The sequence below is a fragment of the Leucopleurus acutus genome, assembly GCF_964270905.1.
Source record: "Leucopleurus acutus genome assembly, chromosome: 12".
Taxonomy (NCBI): domain Eukaryota; kingdom Metazoa; phylum Chordata; class Mammalia; order Artiodactyla; family Delphinidae; genus Leucopleurus; species Leucopleurus acutus.
The window spans coordinates 1591206-1612267 of NC_139154.1; the positions used below are offsets into that span (position 1 = coordinate 1591206).

General features: G+C 38.1%; 1 protein-coding gene across 1 annotated transcript in view; it reads right to left on the minus strand.

Moving 5' to 3' along the window:
- TACR1 (tachykinin receptor 1) overlaps positions 1-21062 on the minus strand; it is a gene marked incomplete at both ends in the record, with an annotated part of 93062 nt that overhangs the window by 7161 nt on the left and 64839 nt on the right. Inside the window, one exon of the mRNA XM_082851719.1 lies at positions 2160-2310. Coding sequence (XP_082707845.1) covers positions 2160-2310 — 151 coding nt within the window. The remainder of the gene's footprint in view (positions 1-2159; positions 2311-21062) is intronic.

The window sequence follows — 21062 nt, forward strand, 5'->3', positions numbered from 1 at the left end:
CAAATAATATATCTGATAGGGGATTAATATCTAAAATATACAAAGAACTAATATCACTCAACATCAAAAAAACCAAACAACTGCATTAAAAAATGGCAGGGACCTGAAGAGATGTTTCTCCAAATAAGGCATACAGATGGCCAAAAGGCACATGTAAGGATACCCAACATCACTCATCAAACCAAAACCGCAATGAGATATCACTTCACACGTGTCAGAATGGCTATATCACAAAGACAGCAGATAACAAGCATTGGCAAGGATGTGGAGAAAAATGAGCCTTTGTAAACTGTTGGTGGAAATGTAAATTGGTGCAGCCATTCTGGAAAACAGTATGGAGATTCCTCAACAAATTGAAAAGAGAACTACCATATGATCCAGCAACTACACCCCTGGGTATTTATCCAAAGGAAACAAAAACACTTTGAAAAGATACAAGTACCCTGATGTTTATAGGAGCATTATTTACAATAGCCAAGATATGGAAGCAACCTAAGTGTCCATTGATAGAGGAATGGGTATAAAAATATATTTTATGTATATATATATACACACACATACAATGGAATATTACCCAGACATTAAAAAATGAAATCTTGTCATTTGGGACAACATGGATGAATATAGAGGGTATTATCCTAAGAGAAAGTCAAATATCACATCATCTCACTTATATGTGGAATCTAAAAAACAAAACAAAGAAACAAACAAAACAAAAGCAGACTCATAAAGATGTAGAGAATAAAAGGGTGGTTGCCAGAAAGAAGGGGGATGGGTAGGTGGGTGAAATGGGTGAAGGGGATTAAGGGGTACAAACCTTAAATAAGTCATGGGGATGTAATAAGCAGCATAAAGAATATGGTCAGTAACATTTTAATAACTTTGTATGGGGACAGATCGTTACTAGAATTATTGTGGTGCTAGTGGATGCAAATGTCAAATCATTATGTAATACACCTGAAATTAATATACTATTGTAAGTCAACTGTATTTCAATAAAAAAGAAAAGCTATCTAGCATCCACACAATGAAATACTATGCAAAGAAGTACCAAAAGAGAAAAATAAAGAATGAGAAATCTCTTTCTATATTGATTTTTGAAGATTTTGTGGATATTGTTAAATTTAAAAATAAGAGGAAGAACAGCGTGTATTTACTATTTGTGTAAGAAAGAAAAGAATATATATTTATTTGGCTTACAAATAAATTTGGCTTACAAATAAATTTATTTGCATTACAATATCTGAAAGGATTAACAACAACTGTGGTTATCATACTGTGTGTGTGTGTGTGTGTGTGTGTGTGTGCATACACATTTGGGAACTGTGTAGATGGAGGACCTAGAAAGGAGGGAGACCTTTCATGGTAAGACTCAATATATTTTTTGACTTTTAATTTTCAAATAATTTAAGACTCCTAAGAAGTTGCAAAAACAGGTCAGAGAGTTCCCAGGTACCCATCACACAGCTTCTCCCAATGATATCATCTTACATAACTATGCCACATGATCAAAATCAGGAAACTGTTGATAGTGCAGTGCTATTAACGGACTGCATTTGGATTTTGCCAGTTTTTACATGCATTTTTTTTTTGGTGTATAGTTCTATGAAATTTTATCATATGCAGAGGTAAGTGAAAAACCCACAGCAATCAGGATACATAGCTGCTCCATCATCACAAAGAAACTCACTCATGCTGTCCCTTTGTAGACAGACTCTTCCCCCAGTACTAATCCTGGCAACTCCTAGTCTGTTCTCCATCACCATAATTTTGTTTCTTTTAGTACTTTTTGATGTTTGAACCAAGTAAATGTACTATTTTGTCAAATTTTAATAATAAAAGAGAACTGAATAACTCTTCATGCTTTTGTAGTTAAATATGTGTGTTTGTGTTTTAATGACTTGACAGTTTTCAATTAGCCTTAAGGCGAGAGTGAGGTGGCTTATGCCTGTACAGGCAGGCCTAGGTTACGAAAACATTGAAGAAAGATCTCTTCCCTCCCCTCCCTTCCCCTTTCCTCCACTCCCTTCTATTGTTCCCAGGACCCAGGGATGTTTTGTGCCTGCTGCCTCTGGGTCTCCTGAGGCTCTGGGGCTCATAAACTTGCCGGTCTGTCACCTATGCCAGGGTGGGTTAAGTACTGCCTGCCCTTTGCTCACCTTGCGCTTGGCAGAGACTTGCTCGTGGTAACGGTCAGAGGAGTCCCCAGGGATCTCGCTGGCCCACAGTGTGATACCCACTACAGTGTACGCATAGCCTATCACCAGCAGGGGGAGGAAGTAGATCAACACAGTCACACAGATGTGGTACCTGCAACAAGGTGGATGGAAGGGGTCAGTTCAAGATATAATAGGGTTGGTCAAGCCTTGATGGTTACATTTCTCAGCATTTGCCATTAATAAGCTTTGATGATAAGGCTAGCCACCTGCATTGGATAGAAGTGTGATATGTTAATGGATAAAGTAGAGAAAGCAAATCTCTTCAACTTATGTTTTTCTTATGGACTTTTTCCATAATGGAGATTCTTATTCAGAATGAAAAGAGAAGAACAAACACTGATCAGAGGGAACTGAATCTGTTGTATACCTACAGCAATTTTAGTTGATGTTAAGTTCAATATTGCTTACCTCTCCCTCCAAAGAGAAAATGAAATCTTAGGCTGCATTAATGGAAGTATATTCTCTAGAATAAAGGAGGTGATTTTACTGCTCAATACATACTTGTCAGATTTAAACTTAGGGTCAATTTTGGTGCAGGAACATAGACCAACTAGTACATTCAGATGAGAACCATCGTCGTGGTTAATGAGACAATCTATCCTAAATGACAAATGGCTTCACGGATATAAGCATAATTATCTTGGAGAGAGATAAGACTTATCCTAGAATTAAGATCAGTAGGTGAGAGCCACAAAGTTTAAGCTACTTCTAGGCCTGGTCCTTAAATATATATCTCCAGATGGAAGCTGTCTGGGTCTCTGAGTTACCACTTGGAGGACAGATACCAAATGATTTGAGTCTGATTGGAATATGAGAAAGAAACAAACCTTTGCAGTGTTAAACCACAGATTTTGAGGTTTCTTACAACAGCACAACTTATCCTATTCTGTTTAAGATGAAGCTCATTGTAAGTTGGACATTTTAATAAGTTATTTGAATTTTGAGAAAGAGTATTTTTTCTCAGATGGTCCTTGGCATGTCTGGCTAGTTATAGGACTTTCCCCCTGATGTGAGTTTAATGCAAAGCCTCAGCATTCCTGATAATAATAATAATAATAAGAAGAAGAACAGCTAATATTTTGAGGGTTTTACTCTAGGTCACTGTGTTCATAATAACATTAATGATAGTATTAATAGCTGAACTGGAAGTTAGATTTTATTGAGTGAATAACACGGTGCCATGCACTTTACTGGCATTATCTTCTTTAATCCTCAAAACAAATGATTAGGTAGATACTATCATAATCTCATTTTGTAGATAAGGAAACCAAAGCTTAGAATTTAATTAACTTTCCGAAATTCATAGCTGGTAAAATGAGGAGCTGAGATTAGAGCCAGCCACAGAGCCAGCTTCTTTTCACTGGAGAAAAGTCACCCAGTGATATATATATATTTTAATATTTTAATTTAATTTTATTTATTTTTTATACAGTAGGTTCTTATTAGTTATCTATTTTATACATACTAGTGTATACATGTCAATCCCAATCTCCCAATTCACCCAACCACCACCATCAGCACCACCACTTTCCCCCCTTGGTGTCCATATGTTTCTTCTCTACACTGTGTCTCTATTTCTGCCCTGCAAACCGGTTCATCTGTACCATTTTTCTAGGCTCCACATATATACGTTAATATACGATATTTGTTTTTCTCTTTCTGGCTCACTTCACTCTGTATGACAGTCTCTAGAACCATCCACGTCTCTACCAGTGACCCAATTTCATTCTTTTTTATGGCTGAGTAATATTCCATTGTATATATGTACCACATCTTATTTATCCATTCATCTGTTGATGGGCATTTAGGTTGCTTCCATGACCTGGCTATTGTAAATAGTGCTGCAAGGAACATCAGGGTGCATGTGTCTTTTTGAATTATGGTTTTCTCTAGGGGTATGCCCAGTAGTGGGATTGCTGGGTCACATGGTAATTCTATTTTTAGTTTTCAAAGGAACCTCCATACTGTTCTCCGTAGTGGCTGTATCAATTTATATTCCCACCAACAGTGCAAGAGTGTTCCCTTTTCTCCACACCCTCTCCAGCATTTGTTGTTTGTAGATTTTCTGATGATGCCCATTCTAACTGGTGTAAGGTAATACCTCATTGTGGTTTTGATTTGCATTTCTCTAATAATTAGTGATGTTGAGCAGCTTTTCATGTGTTTCTTGGCCATCTGTATGTCTTCTTTGGAGAAATGTTTATTTAGGTCTTCTGCCCATTTTTTGATTGGGTTATTTGTTTTATTAATATTGAGCTGCATGAGCTATTTATATATTTTGGAGATTAATCCTTTGTCCATTGATTCATTTGCAAATATATTCTCCCATTCTGAGGGCTTTCTTTTCATCTTGTTCATTGTTTCCTTGGCTCTGCAAAAACTTAAGTTTCATTAGGTCCCATTTGTTTATTTTTGTTTTTATTTCCATTACTCTAGGAGGTGGATCAAAAAAGATCTTGCTGTGATTTATGTCAAAGAGTGTTCTGCCTATGTTTTCCTCTAAGATTTTTATAGTGTCTGGTCTTACATTTACATCCATTTTGAGTTTATTTTTGTGTATGGTGTTAGGGAGGGTTCTAATTTCATTTTTTAACATGTAGCTGTCCAGTTTTCCCAACACCACTTATTGAAGAGACTGTCTTTTCTCCATTGTGTATCCTTGCCTCCTTTGCCATAGATTAGTTTACCATAGGTGTGTGGGTTTATCTCTGGTCTTTCTATCCTGTTATATTGATCTATATTTCTGTTTTTGTGACAGTACCATATTTTCTTGATTACTGTAGCTTTGTAGTATAGTCAGAAGTCAGGGAGTCTGACTCCTCCACCTCTGTTTTTTTTTCCCCTCAAGACTGCTTTGGCTATTCAGGGTTTTTTGTCTCTATACAAATTTTAAGATTTTTTTGTTCTAGTTCTGTAAAAAATGTCACTGGTAATTCAATAGGGATTGAATTGAATGTGTAGATTGCTTTGGGTAGTAGAGTCATTTTCACAATATTGATTCTTCCAATCCAAGAACATGGTATATCTCTCCATCTGTTTGTGTCATCTTTGATTTCTTTCATCAGTGTCTTATAATTTTCTGAGTACAGGTCTTTTACCTCCTTAGGTAGGTTTATTCCTAGGTATTTTATTCTTTTTGTTGAAATGGTGAATGGGATTATTTCCTTAATTTCTCTTTCTGATCTTTCATTCTTAGTGTATAGGAATGCAAGAGATTTCTGTGCATTAATTTTGTATCCTGCAACTTTACCAAATTCATTGATTAGCTCTAGTCACCCAGTGATATTTTCTTCCACTATTTATGCTTATTTTCTGCAATATTTTTTTTCCAAAAGGAAAACCCACTTACTCACTCACAATTTCTCCTTTATCAATAGTTTGTTTTCAGTCACTTATTTGCAAAGCCCCACAGTTTTACCACTTATTCTGCCTCCTCTGAATGCTAAAATTTGAAACTTGAAGAAACTTGAAGAGTTCTTAAAGTAACAAGCCACAGATTCAGCAAAGCAGGGTGTTTAGTGCAAGCTGTTATGTACAGACTGGCTGTTCCATGCAGACAGGCTGTTCTGTGCAGACAGGCTCTTCCATGCAGACAGGCTGTTCCAGTCTTACCAGACTTTCAATGTTTACTTTGATTGTCTCCTCTAGAAGACTTCTTGGGAGCCTCAGTTCTCTAGTCACCACAGCAGTGACTGCATACTTGTTTCCTACCTGATCTCAGTCCCTCTTCCTGATTGTTGTATAGATACTGCTTGAAATCAAAATGTTTGGGGACTATGGTGTCAGGGAGACCCTGGGAACCTGCAGGTTGCACCTATTTCTTCTATCTGTAAGAACAGCCCTCCCTTTTGAAGACCAATACTTACTTGGCGATAAAAACATGTTAACTGAGCTTTGTGGGGTCTTTCCCTCAGAGCGCTGAGCATCTTTTTGGAGTCAGGGATATGATGAGAGAACACTGCAGTCAAGTCACAGATGCTTCTTACCTTGGACCAGTGGTTCTCAAACTTAAACCAGCCCCAGAATCACCTAGAGGGCTTGTACAAATATGGAGGGCTAGGCCCCGCTCTGGGCCCCACCCAGTTTCCAACTTAGCATGTCTGAGGTAAGTCTGAGAATCTGAATTTATAACAAGTTCCCAGATGACGCTGATGCTGGTTCTGGTTCAGACTTTGAGAAACATTTAGACCACTGGTTCTCAAGCTCAGAATCACATGAGAAACATCGGGGGAGATTTTTAAATGATCAGTGTCCAGAGATACTCATGTAATTGGTCATGAGTGTGGGAGCAGAAAACCACAGTTTAGAAAATTCCCCAAGCCATTCTGGAATACAACTGACATTGAGAATCACCTTTTCAGATCCAAGACCTACAAGCCTGTTGGAACTACTATATTGTTGTTGGAGATTTAATTATATCACTAAAGTATGTATTAACCATATTTTCTAGTTTCTGTATCTGATGCTTTGACATCTTGGGTCTTGCTGATGAATCTAGGAGGGACTGCCTGTCCAGAGCTAGCTAACTCCTAGAGATAACTCCTGCTAGTGTGACTTCATATTCAAACTAAACAACCCAAGGCCCCTACCTGCCGTCTATCTGCTTTTTCGGGGCTCTTATACTACAGGATACTATCCTTCTGCCCTAATCACCCCAGGGCCACCTCAGACATCTATGGGCAGCCCCTATACTGGAGCCCACTGAAATGATTCAAACAAGAAAATCCTAGGCCTGTTTACCCTGCCTCACTGGTTGCTTCCCTCAAAAACATAGTAAAAGACTTTCCTACAGTTTCCCCATGCTCTCTGCCTGTGACCCTCTGTGGGGTGGTGTGCACCTTCCTCTTGGGAACTATGAGTAATAAACTATATTTTCAATGGAAATCACGTCCTGATCTGTTGGCCTCACTGTACGTGAATTAAAAAAATGAAATCTATACTTTAAAACAAAGTGCTCCAGGGAGATCAACTCGATGCTTTGTGACTACCTAGAGGGGTGGGATAGGGAGGGTGGGAGGGAGATGCAAGAGGGAAGAGATATGGGGATATATGTATATGTATAGCTGATTCACTATGTTATAAAGCAGAAACTAACACACCATTGTAAAGCAATTATACTCCAATAAAGATGTTAAAAACAAAAAACAAAGAAAACCCCCACAAAGTGCTCTTTGGAAAATCACAGATCAGACCATTAGGAAAATGCTAAGCTAAATCAGTAAACATAAATTATCAGCCTCTTTTTTTTTTTAAGAAGGAAAAGTTATTTTGTTATTCATTTGTGGGAAAGAAAAAGTATGGACTTAATTTCAACTAAAATGAGTTATAGACAGGTCCATGCTCTAACAGGGATAATTAAGAATAACAGGAATATGCCCCAGCAATTCCACTTCTAGATACATACCCAGAATTGAATGCAGGGACTCAAACAAATACTTGTACACCAATGTTCATAGCAGCATTATTCACAATAACTAAAGCGTGGAAACAACCCAAATGCACCTCAGTAGATGAATGGATAATCAAAATGTGGTATATACATAAAATAGAATATTATTTAGCCTTAAAAAGAATGAAGTTCTGATACATGCTACAACTGGATGAACCTTGCAAACATTATGCTAAGTGAATAAGCCAGACACAAAAGGACAAATATTGTATGACTCCACTTACATGAAATATTTAGAACAGGCAAATTCATAAAGACAGAAAATAGAACAGAGGTTACCAGGAGCTGGGATATGGGGATGGGAGTTACTGTTTAATAGGTACAGAATCTGGGATGATAAAAAGTTCTTGAAATGGACAGTGGTGACAGTTGCATAACATTGTGAATGTAAAATGATAAATTTTACATTATGAATATTTTATCACATATGTAAATGTCATACACACACACATATATATTACATAATATAATAAAAAACCATAAGAACATTTAATCTGACCTGGGGTCCCGGGTCTCCAGATTTTCAGCCTTCTATTCCCCTCAGATACTCCTCAACTACCTCCAAAATAATAAAAATCCTCCACTGTGATCAAAGGGTAAGTAAATCTTGCTCATATAAACCCCTTTCACATGGAAGTTGCAAGTGCTCAATCCAATGTCCAAGTTATCAAAAATTCTAAATGAATGTAGGTCAAGTGAATGAAATTTAATCACTAGAAAATATGAAAATAAATATATTTCTTCCATCTTGACACATTCTTGGAGAAGTTTTACCTATTCTTGCAGTTAATTGGAGATAAACCTGCATTTTAATATTTTGCCCAAATCATTATTTTAGAGAACTGGTCAATAGGACCTAGTATAATCTTATTTTGTACAGCTTCATGGGTTTTTTTGGCTCGTGAATCTGATAGCTCTCAGAAGTAATATCTGCCTTGGGAGAAGAGATCAGGGATCGGGGATCAGGGATGTGCCAAATGTGAGCCAGGGAAAGAATCAGGAGTGACTGCAATAGACTGTGACTGAAAGGACAGCTTGGTTCCCACATGATGAGATAGATGAGACATGTGCATTGAGTTTTTTGTGTTTTTTATTAAGTCTTTTTAAAAACTGAGGCATAGTTGATTTATAAAATTATATGTTTCAGTGCAACATAGTGATTCACAATTTTAGAGGCTATACTCCATTTATAGTTATTATAAAATATTGACTATATCCCCTATTCTGTACAACATATCCTTGTAGCTTATTTATTTTATACATAGTAGTTTGTACCTCTTAATCCCATACTCCTATCTTGCCCCTCCACCCTTGCCTCTCACCACTGGTAAGCACTAGTTTGTCACTATATCTATGAATCTGTTTCTCTTTTATTATATTCACTAGTTTGTTCTATTTTTTAGATTCCACATATAAGTGATAACATACAGTATTTTGTCTTTCTCTGTCTGACTTATTTCACTAAGTACCTTCCAAGTCCATCCATGTTGTTGCAAGTGGCAAAATTTCATTCCTTTTTATGGCTGAGTAATAGTTCATTGTATTAATATTTATATAGCACATCTTCTTTAGTCATTCATCTGGTGATGGAAACTTAGGTTGCTTCCATGTCCTGGCTATTGTCAATTATGCTACTATGAACATTGGGATGCATATATCTTTTTGATTTTTGAATTAGTGTTTTTGTTTTTTTGTATATACATCCAGGAATGGAATTGCTGGGTCATATGGCTAATTCTGTTTTTAGTTTTTTGAGGAACCTCCTTTCTGATTTCCATAGTGGCTGCACCAATTTACATTCTCACCAACAGTGTAGGTTTCTTCACATCCTCACCAACAGTTGTTATCTGTAGACTTTTTGAAGATAGCCATTCTGACAAGTGTGAGGTGATATCTCATTGTGGTTTTGATTTGCATTTCTCTGATTATTAGTGATACTAAGCATGTTTTCATGTGCCTGTTAACCATCTATATGTCTTCTTTGGAAATGTGTCTAATCAGGTCTTCTGTCCATTTTTAATTGGGTTGTTTCTTGATATTGAGCTGTATGAACAGTTCATATATTTTAGATATTAAACCCTTATTGGTTATATCATTTGTAAATATTTTCTCCCATTCAGTAGGTTGTCTTTTCATTTTGTCCATGGTTCCCTTTGCAGTACAAAAGCTTTTAAGTTCAATTAGGTCTCTTTTGTTTATTTTTGATTTTATTTCCTTTGCCTTAGGAGACAGATCCAAAACAATATTGCTATGATTTATGTCAAAGAATGTTCTGCCTATGTTTTCTTCTAGGAGTTTTATGATTTCAAGCCTTGTATTTAGGTCTTTAACCCTAATATCATTTTCTTACATGTAGTTGTCCAATTTTTCCAGCATCACTTATTGAAGAAACTGTCTTTTTCCAATTGTATATTCTTGCCTCATTTGTCATAGATTAATTGACCATAAGTGCATGGGTTTATTTCTGGGCTCTCAATTCTGTTCCATTGATCTATGTGTCTGTTTTTGTACCAGTACCATACTGTTTTTACTATTATAGTTTTGTAGTATAGTCATGTCCAGAAGCATGATCCTCCAGCTCTCTTCTTTTTCAAGATTATTTTGGCTATTCAGGGTCTTTTGCGTTTCCATACAAATTTTAAAATTATTTGTTCTAGTTCTGTGAAAAATTACCCCAGCTTTCTTTTGATTTCCATTTGCATGGATTACCTTTTCCCATCCCCTACTTTCAGTCTGCGTCTTTAGATCTGAGGTGAGTATCTTGTAGGCAGCATTATATACAGGTCTTGTTTTATATTCTTTCAGCCACTCTATGTCTTTTGATAGGAGAATTTAGTCCATTTACATTTAAAGTAATTATTGATATGTACTTTCTTACTGCTATTTTGTTTATTGTTTTTGCGTTGTTTTTGTAGTTCTTTTTGTTTCTTCTTTTTTTCTCTTCTACTGTGATTTTATGACTATCTTAGTGTTATGTTTGGATTCCTTTCTCTTTTGTGTGTGTATCTATTATAGAGTTTTGGTTTGTGATTATCATAAAGTTTATATATATATAATTATCTATGTCTATATATGATTGTTTTAAGTTGCTGATCTCTTAATTCAAACACACTTTAACAACCCTGCATTTGTACTCTCCTCTCTTCTCGATTACTGTTTTTGACTTCACATTTTACATCTAATTGTTTGAGGTATCGCTTAGCTGCTTATTGTGGATATAGGTGATTTTACTACTTCTGTCTTTTAACCTTCCTACTAGCTTTATGCATGGATCATTTCCTACCTTTATTGTATATTTGCCTTTACTAATGAGTCTTTTCCTTTCATAATTTTCATGTTTCTATTTGTGACCTTTCCTTTTTTTACTTAGAGAAGTCCCTTTAGCATTTCTATTAAAGCTGGTGTGTTTGCTGAACTATTTTAGCTTTTGCTTGTCTGTAAAATTTTTGACCCCTTCATCAAATCTGAAGGAGAGCCTTGCTGGGTACTGTGTTTTTGGCTGTAGGCTTCTCCTCTTTTATCACTTTAAATATACCATGCCACTCACTTCTGGCCTGCAGAGTTTCTACTGAAAAGTCAGCTGATGGCCTTATGGGAGTTTCCTTGTATGTTATTTGTTGCTTTTCCCTTGCTGCTTTTAATATTCTTTCTTTAACTTTAATTTTTGTCATTTTAATTAGAATGTGTCTTGGTGTGTTCCTCTTTGGGTTAATCCTGTATGGGACTCTCTGCACTTCCTGGACTTGGATGACTGTTCCTTTCCCAGGTTAGGGAAGTTTTCAGCTATTATGTTTCCAAATATATTGTCAGCCCCTTTCTCTTTCTCTCTTCTCCTGGAATCTCTATAAAGCAAATATTAGTGCACTTGGTGTTTTCCCAGAAGCCTCTTAAACTGTCCTCATTTCTTTACATTCCTTTCTTTTTTTTTCTGTTCAGTGGCAGTGATTTCCACTACCCTGTCTTCCAGCTCACTGATTCATTCCTCTGTTTCATTTAGTCTACTTTTGATTCCTTCTAGTGTATTTTTCATTTCAGTTATTGTGTTCTTCATCTCTATTTGGTTATTCTTTATATTTTCTAACTCTTTGTTAAAAACTTATAACTTCTGACTCTGTACATCTATTCTTCTCCCGAGTTCATTACCCTGAACTCTTTCTTGGGTATAGTGCATATCTCCACTTCACTTAGTTCCTCTTCTGGGGTTTTATCTTGTTCCTTCATTTTGAACAAGTTCCTCTGTTGCCTTATTTTTCCCAACTTGCTGTTTTTAATTCCTATGTATCTGGAAGTTTGGTTATATTTCCTGACTGTGGAAAGGTGGCCTTTTATAGGAGATGTCCTGTGTGTCTGGCAGCACACTCCTCTCTCATCACTAGAGCTATATGTTCCCCTATGTGGGCTTTGTGTGTTCTTCTGTTGTGGCAGTTTGACTACTGTGAATGGTCTGGTAGGCTTGGTTGGCCCTGGTCTGGTTGGTTGCTAGGCCCTGCCTTGTGTGAAGGTTGCTGGACACTAGTTTGTGAGGCTGGGTTACAAGGCAGTTGGATTCAGAACCCAAGGAGGACCAAGGGCTAGCGCTGATGCACTGGTGGACGGAGTTGGGGTCCAGGAGACTCCAGCATTGTTACCTGCCCACTGGTGGGTGAAGCCATGTTCTGGGGCTAATGCTGGTCCACTGGCAGGCAGAGTTGGGTCCTGGGATCTATCTTCAAGACCCAGGGGTCCCAGAGCTTGTGTCAGACTGCTGGTGGGTGGGGTCAGTTTCTGACACAGTAGGCTGTTTTGTCGGGTGTGTCCCAAAGCGTCTGTTGGCCTGCAAGTGGGCAGGGCCTGGGTTCAGTCAGACCAAGGGCCTGGGTTCAGTCAGTCCAAGCAGGTGCTGGACTGGTGGTGAGTGGGCTAGGTCTTCAGGCTGTGGGGTTGCTGTTGTCCTATGGCTGGGTTCCACCTGTGGTGGGTTATGCTTGTCCTGAGGAGAACATTCTCACTGGTGGGCAAAGCTGGGGCCCATCTTGTCCCAGGGCAGGATCTGGTCTGCTATTGTGTGGACTGGGTCCTCAGGCTATGGGGCTGTGTATGTTCTGTGGCTCATGTCTACCTGTTAGTGAGTGAGGCTGGTCTCAAGGCTAGAGCAGGGTTGGTGGGGCCAGGGATTCTGGGGAATGGGTCTGCCTACTGGTGGATGAAGCTGAGTCCTGAGGTCTCTGAGTGCAAAGCCCTGGGGGTCCCAGTTTTCGTTCTTGCACTCTGGCGTGTGGGGCCAGGTCCTGGACATTTTGGTGGGCCGGACTGTGTCCAGCGGTGGCTGTGGGCTCAGGGGGTTTTAAGGCACCCTGTTGTAAGTGGGGTGTTAAAGTCCCCTACTATTATTGTATTGCTGATTTCTTTTTTTAATGTCTCTTAATATTTGCTTTATATATATAAGTGGTCCTGTATAGAGTGCATATATGTTAATGTGTGTAGTACCCTCCTCTTGCATTGATCACTTTATCACTATATAATGCCCTTATTTGTCTTTTGTTATAGAATTTGTTTTAAATTCTATTGTGTCTGATCTGAGTATTGCTAGCTGCTTCCTTGTCATTTCCATTTGCATGAAATATCTATTTCTATCCCCTTAATTTCATTCTGTGTGTCTTTGGTTCTGCAGTGCATCTCTTGTAAGCAGCATATAGATAGGTCTTGTTTTTTTTCTTTATCCATTCAGCCATTCTATGTCTTTTGGTTGGAGCATTCAGTCCATTGACATTTAAAGTAATTATTGATAGATATGCACTTATTGACATTTTATTACTCATTTTCAAGTTGTTTTTGTAGTTTTTCCCTATTCTTTTCTTTTTCTCTTAGTCTCTCCACTTGTGGTTTGATGATTTCCTTAGTGGTATGCTTGTCTTCCCCTCTCTCTTGTTTTTGAGTATTTACTGTAGCTTTTTGATTTATGCTTACCATGGGGTTCATATATGTTCACTTATAACTATATCTATTTGTTTTAAGCAGGTAGTCCTTTAAGTTCAAACATATTCTAAAAGATCTATATTTTTTATTCCCTTCCCCCATACTTTGTGCTTTTGATGTCACATTTTACACCTTCATATTTATCCCTTTACTGATTATTCTAGTTATACTTGATTTTACACTTTTTTGTCCTTTAATCTTTGGATTAGCTTATTTAAGTTATTGATCCTTAGACTTTCAGCCGTTCTAGTGGGATTTTCCCCTTTCCTACAGAATCTTCATGTTTTAGCCTTTTCTTTTCCCTTTAGAGAAGACCCTTTAACATTTCTTTTAGGGAAGGTTTAGTATTGATTGACTCTTTTAGTTTTTGCTTATATGAAAATTTCTTTACCTCTCCTTCTATTTTAAATGATAATCTTTCTGGGTAGATTATCCTTGGTTGCAGGCTTTTCCCTTTCAGTAATTTAAATATATCATGCTACTCCCTTCTGGCCTGCATAGTTTCTGCAGAAAAAGCAGCTGTTAACCTTATGGGGGTTCCCTTGTATATGATTCTTGGTTTTTATTTTGATACTTTTAGAATTCTCTCTTTAATTTTGCCATTTTAATTATATGTCTTGGTGTGGGTCTATTTAAGTTTATCTTGTTTGGGATTCTCTGTGCTTCCTGTACCTAGATATCTGTTTCCCTCTTCAGGCTTGGGAAGTTTTCAGCCATAATTTCATTAAATATATTTTTAACCCCTTTCTCTCTCTTTCCTCCTTCTGGGACCCCTATAATGCAAATGTTGGTATGTTTGCTATTATCCTAAAGATCCCTTAAACTATTCTCATTGAAAAAAAATTTTTTTTTGCTATTTTGATTGGGTGATTTCCATTATTCTATCATCTAGATCACATATGCATTCTTCTGTATCATCAAGTCTGCTGTTCATTCCTCTAGTGTGCTTTTCCTTTCATTTATTGTATTCTTTACTTCTGACTCATTCTTATTGATATATTCTAGTTCCTTGTTAAATTTCTCACTGTGTTCATCTGTTCTTTTTTCTAATTCAGTTAGCATTCTTATTACTAATGCTTTGAATTCTTTATCTGGTTTATTTCCATTTTATTAGTTGTTTTTCCATGGATTTTCTCTTGCACTTTCAATTGTGACAAGTTCCTCTGTCTTCTCATTTTGCTTATCTTTCTCTGTCTCTATGCAATTAAGTGAAACAGTTACCTATTGTAGTCTTGAAGATGTGTCCTTGTGTGGGAGTGTCCCTATACAGTCTCCCTATGTCCAGTGGCTTTGGTCAGAGAGCTGGATTTGATGTGAACACAAGTCACATCTTCTTCAGGGTGTGCTGGCAGCTATCATCTTGTAAAGAGCTGGGGCTGGAGATGGAAAGACTAGGGCCAGAGCCAAGTGTGAAGCAGGGCTTCCCCTATGCTCAATGGTTGTTTCTGCCCTATCAGTTGTGGGGTCAGGTCCCAAGTTGCTGGAGCAGAAGAAATCCTGTAGGTTGGGTCCGAGCTGGCTCTGTTCCCTTTAAGTGTGTGTTCTTCTCCCTCCCAGCTCCTGCACCCAGCAGTACTGGTACCAGAGGGACTGTTGAGGGTAGTCAGCAAGGTTTGGGATGTGGGTTGTGGCAGTCTGGCTGCTGTCAGAAATCCAGACTGCCTCTGATGTGCCACCTGTACAATTGCCAATAATGGTTCCCTTTTCCCTGCTCAGACGCTACTTAGGGTTTGAGCTTCTTCAGCATCTCACAGCCCAGCTTTTCCCTTGGTTGTAGCAGTCCTTGCTCCAGTTTGGAGATACAATGCAAGGCAAGCAGTGTTGGAGCATTTGCTCAGTTCAGGCTGGGGTGCATGCCGGGGAGGTGGCGGAAAACCAGTCAGCCACCAGTGTGATTTAAATTCTCTCTCTCTGCCCTGCTCAGGAGCAAGCAAGTGTTTATGTATTCCTCATGACTGGAGTTCAGGCTTCCCTCTGCTCTCCTGTTAGCGCCACCAGCCCTCCAACCAGCCAAGGGTGTTCATCTTGCTGGCATCAGACTCCAGGGTTGGGGTGGCCAATATGTGGCTCAAACTGCTCACTCCCCAGGGAGGATCTCTGCCTGTGTAATTGCCCTTTTCCTCCTAGTCCCCTCCCAAGGGTACTGACCTGATCGCTTCTCTTCCCTTCCAACCCAATTCCATGTGTATCTTTCTTACAGCTTTGATTGTACAGGAGTCTCTCTGCCAGTTTCCAGATAGTTTCCAGTGAGAATTGCTCCACACGTAGATGTATTTTTGATCTGTTTATGGGGGGAAGTAAACTCTGTGTTCCCTTACTATGCAGTCTTGATCTCCCTCCCCATATCTGCTTGATTGGATGATATGGTCCTTAGAGGGAGAGCCCAGTGTTATTTCTCTTTAATTCCTTTTACAACACAGGCACCAAGGAAATATTGGGTTGGCCTGAATGAACTTTTTGGCCAACCCAATACTTCACAGAAAGGTATAATCTCAGGCTTCAAAGGACATTAGAATTCTCACCTCATCCATTCCGTACAGCAAGAAATCCCTCCTGATGGTATCCACCACAGGAGGGGATTCATTGTAAGTTGAAATTTTACAATTATGCTATAGTTATTGTCATTTCTTTTTTGTGAATTGACCACTTGCATAATTTACTTAATTTTACATTGGGGTGTTCATATTGTCTTTGCTAATTTGTAAGAACTCTTTATGGTTTCTATCATATCATAGTTAAAATGTCTTTTCCATATAAAAATCATGAAAACATTCACTTATGCTTTCTCTTAGCTTATTTATTTATTTGCATTTAACTATTCAGTCTCTCAGGGATCTACTTTGGTATTATGAGAAAAGGCTCCAAATTTGCTTTCTCCAACAATTGTTAATAGTTTCCCAAGTACCACTATTGGATACTCCATCCTTTCCCTGATGATTTAAAATTGCACTTCTGTCTTATACACTCACATGGCTCTGTTTCTGGGCTTTTGCTCTGTTTCCTGGGTCTATCCCTCCTTTCTGGTATCAGCTTCACACCATCTCAATTTCTGTGGCTTTGTAGTACATTTTTTTAATCCTATGGCAGTACAAATCTCTTATTATTTTACTAAGTTCCAAAAAATAAAGTATCTCCATTCCTGCACATTTCTTAAGAAGAGGGTCAAGGGATGGTTTTAGTTATTCACAGCCAGGTTTGCAGCTTCACAAAAGATATCATATGGTCAGTTCACTGGCCCATCCCAGCACTGATTCTCATGATGAAGTTCAGTGGTGGATGCTATTGATCTGCCCAGGGCCTTATGTCCTTGTTTCAGATTCTTTCTTGGTCAGCTCTTTCAGGCAAACAGAAAGGTTCTATAAGGATGTGTTGCCAGGAATGGCTCCAGAGTTTGGAAATGCTCTAACAAGAAATATTTAAATACTGGACTCCAGCAGAAATAAACTCAGTTCCCTTATCCACACCCCTCCTCCATCCAGCCTGCTTAAGGGCAGGGCAGGGATTTGGGTGGAGGCAGGTGACTAGTAATCCTGCCTGAAATTTTTATTCGGTGGATATGTTAAAGAAAAAAAACAAACCATAAATTACAAAGCTTCTGCAGGCTTCATATATCTGAGAAAGAGGAACAAATTAGTAGTTGGTTTGTTGGTTGTTGGTAGTTGGTAGTTGGTTTGGCTGAGGATCTTATTGTGTTTTGCGATAAGAAAAGATAGGCCAATAGCTTAACTTAAGGTGGGGTGAAAAATGCCAAACTACTGTCTGTGAGGAAGAAAAATATCAAGAGTACCAGTAACAAGAAGGAGAGGGAAAAGGAGAGATTAAGAGAGAGAGAGAGAGAGAGAGAGAGAGAGAGAGAGAGAGACATTGAGACCCCTTGGTTGGTAGCAGGGACTTGTAAAAGGACACATATAGCAAGAAATTTTCTATGGTAAGGACTGCTCAGTGTACTGCAGGAACCGTGGTATCGGAAAGTCAATTCAAGAAAGTACAATCCTGTCCTATACTGTAAATCTCTGATTTCTCTAACCACTCCCAAAATCTTCTGTAAAATATGCCTCACCCAACAATTCCATGTCAGTGGGGCTTTGAGATATGAATGAAGAGTACTGGTTTCCAGAGTGGAACCAAGTGAGCTGGCCAGAAATAGTGGTGGCCACAAAGTTCCCATTACCTTGTGTGGGGTAGGAGATGTGGTGGAGAGGAAGTCTCTGTCTCAGGAAGCAGGGAGACAGAGACAGATTTCCTGAATCTGTATTATGTTCCCTGGTCAATCTTCCCAGTCTGGCAGATGACATCAAATCATGTAGATATTCCTTGAATCCCCATGGTAGTTCTGGAAACCCCAACCAGCCACAGGGCTCAGATAATTGACGTCTGAACAGACATTGCCACCATGTGGCGCCAAACTGCAGCTGGCACCTGGACCATTCAGTATTTCATTTAGGTGACTGGTATTTCTGTAACCTATTAATAAAATAGCATGCATTTTATGTGCTTGAATTAATTGTAAACTGCATACCCCTCCTCCCAATCCCTTACCATGTCATGATGTCATTTTCCGGTATGTACCTTGGCCTGGTCTTTACCAACATGGCTTGGGCTTTGCAAACCTCCTCGGATAATTACAAGCCCATTGAGAACAAGATTGAATTTTATCTGTAATTTGTTTTTTCTGCGTGTCAGTGGACATTGATAAATGTTTTGTTTATATAACTTACCCACTTTCAACCTCTCTAGATAGTGCTTAACTCTATGTGTTTTGCTCACCTTGAGGTTGGCTTCACTGACTATCACTGCAGTGGAATATTCCTTGCTGTATAAGCAAGCAGGGACAGATCTGGGATGAGCTTATGCCTTGGCTGCTGAAGCTTGTGATGAATGCTGAGCCAAAGAGGACTCAGATACATGTAGCAGAACTGAAGCTTGTACTTTACCATTCTGTTGAGCATTTAAAATACTGTTTTTTTTGGTAGGGCATTGTTTAAAATTTGATTGATGCTAACTGGTATTAGTAAACATTCCCTTATATAAGTAAGTTGCCTATAAATGTGGGTGTTTTTATACTCTAGTCCTTGGCATCTGAAAAATGCAAAATAATCAAAACAATCGTAGTCACAAGAGCCTGCAACTAATAACCATTCATGTCCCCAGGTCTGGACTAAGTGCTCAGACTCATGGCCCTCATGCTGAGTGCCCACTTTCCTTGCTATGCCCTGATAGTATTTTCTCTCCACAAGGAAAATCTTGGCATAACAACCACTAACAAATGGCCAGGTAGTGGCCATTTTTCTTTTGATAAAGTCTGATGAAATTTAGTTTATCAAGTGCGGTACAACATAAACAGCCATTTGCTTGTAGAAGATGTAGAAATTTTACATTTTCTATGTGCAGTAGTTTTATTGTAAAGGTGTTTCTGAAAAGTGGATTTGACTTCATCTATTACTTCTGGAACTTGGGGTAAGGGACAGTTATTGCTAACCCCATTTTAAATTGAAAAATAAAGGTACAAGGAAGATAACTGCTTTGTTCAAGTCACTCAGGGTTGAAATGGGAATAGAAAACAGATATGTTCTTTTCTCATTTCAACCCTTTGCATTTCTATTATTTCTGTTTAGATGAGCTTGAAAGAAGAATGGATAAATGTCTCTTAGAGCAGGGAAAACACAGTTTTCAAGAATAAGCATGTATATTAAGCACAAAAATTATTCACAGCATTTAATAATGCAGATAATTCACTGAAAAATATCATAACTTAAAATATCAGACACAGAATTCAATTCCATCTACATGGGTGACTTGGAATGTGGCCAAGTCTTGGATTTCAGCTTACATCTGGATTCCTTTTTGTATTTCCACAGCCTTTTCCTGTCTTGAACCCTGAGCCCAAAGACTCTCAGTTGGCTGAAATATGTGGGAAAGACAAACACTTTACTTTCGGTACCTCAGCCAAAATTTCTCAGCATAGACAATAGACCGTTATGCTGTGAACCACACAAGCTGCTAGTCTATAGTTTTCATTAACAAATTGAGCAATGCAATTTGTGTGTTTCACAAGAAATTGTCAAGGAGACTACATTAATCAGTTTGAAGTCTGCCGTGAGTTATATGTGAGAGGACAAACATTTTTAATGAAGGAGTGTTGACAGCTTTTCATACCTCCTCAAGCTGGTCGAAGAGAATCTAGTCAATAGATGCTTTCATGCTTCTGTGGCTGAGGGGAATAGTTGTGACAGAGATCATAGGGCCTTCAAAACATAAAATATTTACTACCTGGCCTCTTAAACTCTGCCCACTCTGTTCCACTGTACTGCAAAGAGAAGAGGCTATTACTAGTACAGAAAAAAAGGGAGAGTATGCAAATCAATAAAATTAGAAATGAAAAAGGAGAAATCACAACTGATACCACAGAAATACAAAGGATTATAAGAGACTACTACTAACAACAATATGCCAATAAAATGGACAACCTTGAAGAAATGAACAAATTCTTGGAAGGGTACAATTTTCCAAGACTGAACCAGAAAGAATTAGAAAATATAAACAGCTCTATCACAAGTAATGTAATTGAAACTGTAATTAAAAATTTTCCAACAAAGTCCAGGACCAGATGGCTTAACAGGCGAATTCTATCAAACATTTAGAGAAGAGCTAACACTGATTCTTCTCAAACTCTTGCAAAAAAATTACAGAGGGAGGAACACTCCAAAATTCATTTTACAAAGCCACCATCACCCTGATGCCAAAACCAGAAAAAGATATCACAAAAAAAGAAAATTACAAACCAATATCACTGATGAACATGGATGAACAAAATACTAGCAAACTGAATCCAACAACATATTAAAAGGATCATGCACCATGATCAAGTGGGATTTATCCCAGGGATGCAAGGATTTATCAATATCCACAAATAAATCAGTGTGATATACTATATTAACAAATTAAGGAATAAAAACCATATGATCATCTCAATAGATGCAGAAAAAGCTTTTGACAAAATTCAACACCAATTTATGATAAAAAATAAAACTCTCCAGAAAATGGGCACAGAGGGAACCCATCTCAACATAATAAAGGCCATATATGACAAACCCACAGCAAACATCTTTCTCAATGGTGAAAAACTGAAAGCATTTACACTAAGATCAGGAACAAGACAAGATATCCACTCTCACCAATTTTATTCATCATGGGTTTGGAAGTCCTAGCCACAGCAATCAGAGAAGAAAAAGAAATAAACTGTATACAAATTGGAAAAGAAGAAGTAAAGCTGTCACTGCTTGCAGATGACATGATACTATACATAGAAAATCCTAAAGATGCCACAAGAAAACTACTAGAACTAATCAATGAATTTGGTAAGTTTGCAGGATACAAAATTAATGCACAGAAATCTCTGACATTCCTATACATTAACAATGAAAAATCAGAAAAAGAAA